The 9390-nt window shown below is 36.2% G+C and overlaps 1 protein-coding gene across 1 annotated transcript; it reads left to right on the forward strand.

Moving 5' to 3' along the window:
* The first annotated feature begins 3356 nt into the window (after positions 1-3356).
* LOC107570010 (nuclear receptor subfamily 6 group A member 1-A-like) lies at positions 3357-8436 on the forward strand. The gene is made up of 7 exons (XM_016256206.1): positions 3357-3402; positions 4852-4907; positions 6990-7156; positions 7428-7637; positions 7716-7970; positions 8205-8281; positions 8393-8436. Exons 1-7 carry the CDS (start codon positions 3357-3359, stop codon positions 8434-8436), a joined length of 855 nt encoding a protein of 284 aa, XP_016111692.1.
* Positions 8437-9390: the final 954 nt, after the last annotated feature.

Raw genomic sequence — 9390 nt, forward strand, 5'->3', positions numbered from 1 at the left:
TGTTGAGAGAATTTAAATTTTTGGGTTGAGTGTCCATCTGTTACTGTCGTGCCTTCTTGGCATGCAGTAATGACAACTGACAATTTGAGTTTAAATAAAATGAACTGTGTACTATTGTTTATTCTTCTAATGAATTCATAACAGACAGTTACAGAGTAAATTTTATTTATATAAATTAAGTGGAACTTCTTATCATTCGTATGATTTAATAAATTAAGTATTTTATGACAAAGTGTCATATGTCAAAGCTTAGACTTTTTTCATACCATGTAACAAAAGGAAAATTAAAGACTGTTAGTTTTTATTTCACATTATTCACATTATTTCACATTTATTTCACCTTTCATTATGGTATTGAATTAAGTTACAAAAAGTGTTTTCCTTCTATAACAGGTTCATTTTTTATAACAAAAATAACTGATCATTTAAATACAAAAAAAACAATAAACAAAAAATTAACATAAGTAAATATTTTATAAACTTATTAAACTTAATAAACAGATTAAAGTGCAAAAGAATTATAAAGAACAATAGGTAACACTTTACAATAAAGACTCATTAGTTAACCTTATAGTAGACCGGTAAATAGATCGGGGAGATAGACCAGTTGAGTGGGGCAGTGTTTGAAATTTTAACCAGTTGATGGAAAAGTATTCTTAAAATTTATTCAAAAAAATCAAAATTTGTAATAGAGTTTTTCACAGTAATTTTGAAGTGCCCACTATAACAATATATTCCTTAAGATAGTTTTCTAAGTTTTCATATCGTAATACAGTTAAAGGGATAGTTCACTCAAAACTGAAACTTCTGTCGTCATTTACTCACTCTCATGTTGTTACAAACACGTAAGACGTTCGTTCATCTTTGGAACACAAATGAAGATATTTCAACAGTCCATCCACTGAAAGTACACTCAACCAAAATATTCCAGTTCAAAAAGTGCATAAAGACAGAAAATGTATCCTAAAGCTTTTATTCACATACAAACATTAATCATCCAAATACATAGAGTACATCAAATGTAGTAAACAGAATCTCAAACATGCTTGAGAACCAATTAGGTGTCTTAAACCACTCGAATCATATGGGTTATTTTAACAATGTCTTTATGCACCTTTTGAAGCTAAAAGAATTTGGTTGCCTGGATAGACAAAAATTAAGAGAGAATATTAATTTGTATTTGTGTTGAAATACGAATGAATGAATCAGAGTTTTATTGGTTTTTAACAACATAAGATTTTCATTTTGGCTGAACTAATGCTTTAAAAGTATTTACAAAGAAAATGAAATGGTCTAATGAATTATTTCTTTTATGTTAAGGTTCATTGCGAGGATCAGTCCTGTCAACAGCAAGTGCTCTGCAAAATTCCAGATCAGCAAAAGAAGTGGGAAGATGGTGCAAAGGAGAAACTCTGGCCTGAACCCTCATGTGGGATTTCAACTGGCAGCTTTGAAAAAAAATTGTCCATGCTTCTTGTGTGTAACAAAAGTTTGAGTTATTTTTGAAGATTCACTATCGTCACTATTCACTTGTGCTTAGGATAAATGTTAAGAATTTTACCTATAATAGTTAGAATAGTATGTAATATATATAATAGTTTGTAACAATGTTTTGTTTGAGTCTTAACTGAATCTGTGAAAATATTAAAATGTTATTGCAAGGATTACAATTGAACAATTAAAAAAATTAAAAGTTACAAAGTTGTCATTGCTTATTTTCATAAAATAATTAAATAATTGTTTTCTTGTATTTCAATACGTTACTGAAGAAAAGACCATAAAATTACTGTATATTTTACAGTAAACTAAAAGTACAGTATACATACTGTAAATACATTTACAGCAAGTTAAATGGTACTGTAATTATTAATACAGTACTTTTACTGTAAGTTTAATTTACAGTAAGTTACTGGCGAACTGCTGCCAGTAAGTTACTGTAATTTCTACAGGACATTTTTAACAGTGCAGAAAAGGCAGCATTTGCACTGTAATCATACAGTCCTATAGAGGAGTAAAAGGCATGTCAGATGGTATGAATGGCCTGTTCTTGACTCTGCTGTAATTACAGGCCTGTGGAACTCCCTCTCATATTGAGAAAGAAAAGGCGCTGGGCCATGACCCTGTTTTTATGACTTGAAATGGTCCACAGCCCCGGCCCCGCCACATTCTCTGTCTGCAGCAGAGTTTTCCCCTCGCTCTTAGAAACGATCCTTGTTTGTGTTTATCCGTTTGACTTTCTGCTATGCTTTATCCTGAGATTTCTACTTCAATAAGCTGTGGATCTTTCACCACGTTATGCTATCACCTTTACACAAATGGAAAGATGTCATCTTTATAATGCTGAGAAGCCTGAATCATTTTTAATTTTTAATTTCAATTATTTTATTTCGTCAAGTGATCACTTAAATGCTGAAGTTTATCACATGCTGCTGTGTTAGGCCTGTAAAGTCATATAAATACTCTGAAAAAGGAACAATGTGTTGAACCTTGATACAAATTTAAATTTTTTTAATTTGATACGTGAGGCTTTTATGGCTCATATAGTGTAGTTTAGTGAAGAATATGGAGGAGAAAAGACCTCCGTTTTTGGTGCAGTTGCTGATGTTTGTATCGAAAAATATGTGTGACTAAAATATGTATGACCAAAAATAAACTGAAATTCTGATAGCTTTTTTCTAAAACTGATGTTTGAATAATCAAGTAAACATAAGTTGGTTCAGTCCAGTAAATTTTAATCTTGAAGAATTACCAGCAATATAGTTGTTATTCTATACCTAGTTCGTACCTTTACTTTAGAAAAATCAGTAAAGACTTAACCACAAAAAGACCAATGAACCACGACATGAAGATGGACGTTTTTACACTTATACTAAAAGGCCTTTGACTTGAAAAACCTTTGATTCCTCAACTTTTTACAAACTAAAGCATTCTTGATAACATCTGATTCATTTTTGTGAGTCATTTTTTTTAATTGATTTGAGTGATTTTATTTTCTGCCTCTCAGTTTGACTCCAAAACAATCGGATTGGTTGAATCTTTAAAAAGAATCGGTTCAATAGAATGTTTCTTTCTCAGCCTCTGTCTCTCCTCCGTGGGGTTTATTTGGTCTTGTGAAGGTGCAGCGGTGTTGATTGTACAGTTTCATTAGGCGGCAGACAGGGGCCTGTCTTCAGTGTTAGCTGATCTCATAGTCCCGACAGTGGGTGAGCGGGACAGAGGGAAGCAGGGGAGGAGGAAGGGAGGGTTAGTGTTTCCGCTGTTCTTGGTTTGAACCCGTTCTTCGCCAAGTCAGCCGTGACGCCACAGCCGTGGTGAGCAAGCACATTCCTCTCACGGCCATGCAATTCACCGTTACCATGGCACCCACCCATCTGGTCAAGGATCCTGTTTTGGCGCTTATAGGTAGTTTGGAAACAACTACAATTGGTGGAAAATACATTAAAACAATCACCACTGCCCTCTAGTGAACATACCAATAATACACAAGGGCCAAGCTCACAATGTGCTTGTAATTTAGAAACAGTACATCTCTGAAGAAAAAAAAAAAGCACACACATTATAGATAACGACAGTCACAGATCATTTCATCTTTTACTGTTTTGGACTTTTAACAGAAATAATATACTATATAATATGTGAACTGAATGTGTTTTTGGACAAGTGCATGTTAATTGCAATTCAAATAAAATTTAGTGTTTTAAATCTATATTAAATGCAACTAGCAAAACCATTTTTGACCTACTTAAGTATGAACTTGTTTATAATAAATGTCTTTGAAATATGGTTAAAGTACTGCCGGATATGCTTCATTTATGGTCAACTAAAATATACTTAACTGCCATTTCTATTGAAACTGGTATGTCATGTATTTAATTATATTTGTAAATACATATTTCTAATGATGAAGTTCATTCAAATATATTAATTCTAAATGTAAAAGTATTTACATGTGCTTTACTATATTATCTTTTAATATATCTTTAAAGCATGACAAATTATTACAACTAAATCATTTAAAATGTACTTTAGGTAAAACTTTTAATTTAGCATTATTATAAAGTGCACTTTTCAAAGTGTGTTAAGAAGTATAGTCGTGAAAGTGTCTCTCTCTAAGTACACTTAAGTGGCCTTTTGTTTAACTAATATTATATTATCCACAAATACAGTAAAAAGAAGACTTTAATTAAGCACACTTTTGGTTTGTTTTAAATACAATTATAACACATTTAAGAGGTTTAATCTCATTAGATGAGCCACATTTAAAAATTTAACATTAATCAACTAAATTATGCGTATTAATAAGCTATATTTATTATGCATTAAATATTACATCTTTTAAATCTGTTGTTGCCAGTTTATAAAAGCAAAAGCCAATCTGAAACGGCACTTTCCAGTGATTTTACCACAGTTAAGGTTCACTAAGCAACAAGCCTTATTTGTGAACAAATCTAAAGATTTTTAGACTCAAAACATTGATGCTAGAAAACTCACATAATAGGTTACTCATCAATACATAGCAAAGAATGAATGTTCTGGCCAAAGAACGTTGTCAAAGTATGAATTATCGAGCAACATTTCCAATCCACTTTCAGCTTAGATTCTTTTTTAACGTCTGCATTTCTTCCCCAACGTTTTCGTATCATTGAAAGCATGCCGTAATTGTTTTTTTTTTTGTTTTTGTTTTTTCTTCAGCGGTTAACATTTAAATCGGCATATACAAAGTAGCCTAATTTATCTGTAATTTCCATCTGAATGCTGAAAAGAGGTGAAGCATTTCAGAATGTCTCATCTCGAAGGTAAAATTCTTTTTGAATGGACATTCAGCTCATTATTTGGTTTTGTGTTTTTCAGCAATCAGAGAAGATGGCATGCCGGGAGGCAGGAATAAAAGCATCGGTCCTGTACAGGTACCCATAACCCCTCATTCGCTTTCATCACACCAATACTTTTCTTACAAAACAAAATCGACTTCTCCTGTCTAATGCAATGCGATGCCCTGCCCTGATCTCTGTTCTTTACCGCTCGTCTATACTTATATTTCTCTTCATTAGGACTTTTTAAAAGTCACAAATTAATTGCTCCGCCATTTATCTCAAGCTTCTCATCGGTCTTTAATATCTCTCGTGTCCACTGCAGCCGCACTGTTTGCGTTCATGCCCTACACTCTTAAAAATAAAGGTGCTTCACGATGCCATAGAAGAACCTTTTTGTCTAAATGGTTCCATAAAGAACCTTTAACATCTGAAGAGCCTTTCTGTTTGACAAAAGGTTCTTTGTGGCGAAAGAAGGTTCTTCAGATTACAAAAACACAAGAAAGAGATGGTTCTTTAAAGAACCTTTGACAGAATGGCATCGCTTGAAGAACCTTTTGAAGCACCTTTATTTTTAAGAGTGTATATCCAGTCGTGAATGGAGGAAATAGGGCTGATTCGTTTTGGGGCAAATGAAGACGAGCGGAATAGAGTTTTGGGATAAATAGCCCAACGTGCTTATAAATGGCCTTGTGACCTCAGTGTAATTTAAAGATGTTAATTTCATTAGAGGAGTCGCTGTTGTCAAGGCCAGAGCACCGGTGAATGGATTGCCTTGTCATTCTTCGCATTCATTTCCAGCTGACCTCATAAAATCATTGTGTTTAGCTGCTTTTCTGCATTTGCGTGAATAGCAGCGTTAGGCGAATGTATTTAATTCTCAAATGAGGAAATATGTTGTTTTGTGACCCTCGACATGCCTAATAATCCAAAACATGGCCTTTGAAATGAAGGTTTGTGTTTTTATAGATGTTAAATGTAACTTTGCCTCATCATGCTGAGACTATTAGACTTAAGGTCCTATTAAGTACATTTGGTGAGCAATATTGAAGCATTAACCCTGGTGAGCCATATTTATTGCACTGTGTTTGACAGGACAAAGCGGGTATAAATATTTAGCTTTGTTGGTCCATATAGTGCTTTTGTTTGCACCTGATCCCAGCACTAGAGACTGCCATCTTATTGACTCAGCCTAATTGCCTCTGGAACACACAATAAAGCACTGTTAAAGATGGCTTGAACCCATCAACTGTATTGAAAAAGGACTTTTTAGTGCACGGCCTTGACTTAAATCCTGGTTTGTCTCTTTCTGTCATATTTATATGAAGAGCGAAAATAAGGCTGATGGAATCACGCTTTGTACGCAATTCATACAAAATGTCTTTCTGCGGCTGCACCTGTCTTATGGTCTATATTGACTACAGGATGGAATCGACAAACTCTTTCACATTCTTAAAGGGATAGTTCACCCAAAAAATTAGAACTCTGTCATCATTTACTCGCTTTCCACTTGTTCCAAACCTGTACGAGTTTCTTTCTTCTGTTGAGCACAAAATAAAATATTTTGAAGCTGACGGTAGCCTTAGTATTTTTGTCCATAGTAAGCAATTAAATGTCTACCGGCAACGGTTTGGTTACCAGAATTCTTTAAAATATCTTCTTTTGTGTTCAGCCGAAGAAAGAAACTCATACAGGTTTGGAAAAACTTGAGGGTGTCAATGATGACAAGAGAACTATCCCTTTAAGGTGCGGTTACATTGAGGGCAAAAACGTCCATTGTCTATTTTTAATAGTATAGTGATGTATGAAGCACAACTGAAGTCACTTTCAAACCAAGCAGCTTTCTGTTGGTCAACGTGGCAAAGTTGAAAAAATACTTCTCAAAAATCCCCATCGTGTTCCTATTGAATCTATGCAATATTCCGGTAAATGAGACCGCAAGTCTTACTAAATATTTTGCACACTTCAAAAATGAGCAAATCCATGGTACCACCCTAAAACGGCTGCGAAATTTACACAAGGAAATCTGTCTCCCTCCCACAAAACTATGGATTCATATTTCAATAATCTCATCGGCAAAACTGAACAAAGCTAAATCTGATTGCATCTTTACTCTTTATGAATGGCTCATTCAGTACTATGTTTTGCACAGTTTTGATCAAAAATCTCTCTGCGTAGATTTCCGATGAGGAGATCGAGCGGATTATGTCTGGACAGGAGTTTAAGGATGATGCCAACATTCCAGAACACACTTGGGGAAACAACGGCGACAGTGACCACAGTTCCCCTGGCAACGGCGTCTCCGATGGGAATCAGCCATCGCCTGTAACCACACTTTCATCCAAGTGAGTATTCCCTTCTCCGCTGCAAAAACAGCAGTTTGTGGGAATAAGGACAAATTTACAGATCAGATTACATTTAGATTTTAGATTACATTTAGATTACATATTAGATTACAAATTTAGATTACAGGCTTTAGCTACAATGAACATGAATCGAAAAACAGGATTATTTTGCCTTAGATGCATTAAATAAAATGTTCTGCACAAAAGTACAATGTATTGTAACCTATTTTCTTTTCGTCTTCCACTTCCTTTCCATTTCTTTCTGACAAAGTCACTCTGTGGAGCTGAATGGCTACACCGCTGCTTTGAGGGAACAGTACATTGGAAATGCAATGGCCCAGCACTACCAGTTCCTGCCTCACCTGTTTGGATACGCCACCCAGCCGCGGAGTCTGTACCCCCAGAGTCATACCCTCATTAGCCAGCTGGTGGCAGCAGAGGAACTGGCCCCACTGGGCACACCCATGCTCATTGAGGATGGGTAAACAACACTGTCAATCATTTTACAAGTATTTACATTCTCAAATCCTTACGTAATGATCTTTTCTCTTTTGCACAGGTATCGGGTCACTCAGGTGGAGCTGTTTGCGCTATTGTGTCGGCTGGCGGATGAACTTCTCTTCAGACAGATCTCCTGGATCAAGAAGCTTCCTTTCTTCTGTGAGCTGTCCATCGAGGACTACACGCGGCTCCTGAGCGCCACCTGGCAGGAGCTCATCCTGCTGGCCTGCCTGACGGTCTACAGCGCCCAGGTGCTGGGTGACCTCGCCAACGTCACCGACAAATACACCCCATCAGACGACGAGCTGCAGAGGTGAGGAATGTACAGCTTATGTCACACACCTTTTATTCGCTCGTCTATGATTTTCAAACATGTAGCTGATCAGTTTGGATCATTAATAAGAACCAATACAGTGATTCATCGGAAATCGCTAATAAAAATCTGGGCCTGAGAAATATCTCCTTCCTGCTCTTCTGTGCATGTAGGGCTTGTTGTGATCCCTAATAGTGCTAAATCACGGTAGTTAGACTGTTCTCCATGCTTCAGGTACTCTCAGGCATCTCTGTACGGAGGTGGAGACCACTGTGTGTGTATGTGGGAGAAAGGCAGAGTAAAGCAGACGTGTTATGTCTCTCTCTCTCCTCAAAAGATTTGTTGCTTTTATGTTTGTAATAAACCTTTTGAAATGAACTGCTGCATTTGTCAGATTTTTTCAGGTTTTTTTTTTTTTTCAGATTATCTTAATCAGTACAACAATCTAAGTGAAAGGATGAATTAAATGTTATATAATGTATATTTGCAAATATACATTATATAATGTGTAAAAAAAGTGCAATTAAAGGGGTCATATGATATTGCTAAAAAGAACATTATTTGTGTATTTGGTGTAATGCAATGTGTTTATGCGGTTTAAGGTAAAAAAAACCCATTATTTTCCACATACTGTACATTATTGTTTCTCCTCTATGCCCTGTCTTTCTGAAACACATCGATTTTTACAAAGCTCATCGGTCTGAAAAGCGAGGTGTGCTATGATTGGCCAGCTATCCAGTGCATTGTGATTGGACGAATACCTCAAGCGTGTGACGGAAATGTTACACCCCTCACCACATTGTGATGATGCCCTGTCCAGCCGGAGCGACGAGACAAAAACATTAAAACCCATTATAAACGAGGCATTTGTTGCATCCAGTGGGGACATAATTACTGATTATAATGACTTATACCGTCTTGAAAGCGTACTTACAGGCTGTGAGTCAGCATTATTTGTCAGAACACCGGCATTGTAGGCTACTCTTCCAGGATCAGGAAGCAGTCCTCTTCCTCTGTAAAATTTGCTGCACACATCTGAATATTTGGGTTGAACTGTTTTGGAAAAGTGTTGTAAATACAACTTAACCACTGATTTCTAGTCGTGTCCTCTTTTGGAAGGCCAAACAAAGTAGTTTCGCTTTCACAACGAAACACACAGCGTCTCCACAACATGGCGGCGGTGGCAGCAACAATAAAGTTACGCCTTCTCTCTTTGCGTGAACATTTGGGCGGCGTTATGCAAATCTTCCCACATAGTGACGTAGACATGTGGGGGCGTGTTAGAACGAGCCATTTTAGGTAGGCGTGGCTGACTCTTTACTTTTATAAAGAATATCTCTTTGGATTTGAGACTTTAGTCTTTGCAACTTTACAGATCTTCTTTATGCACCAAGAGCTTGTAACACTCCAAAGAGAAAGG

Source organism: Sinocyclocheilus grahami, unplaced genomic scaffold, assembly GCF_001515645.1.
Source record: "Sinocyclocheilus grahami isolate Dianchi unplaced genomic scaffold, SAMN03320097.WGS_v1.1 scaffold1403.1, whole genome shotgun sequence".
Lineage (NCBI taxonomy): Eukaryota > Metazoa > Chordata > Actinopteri > Cypriniformes > Cyprinidae > Sinocyclocheilus > Sinocyclocheilus grahami.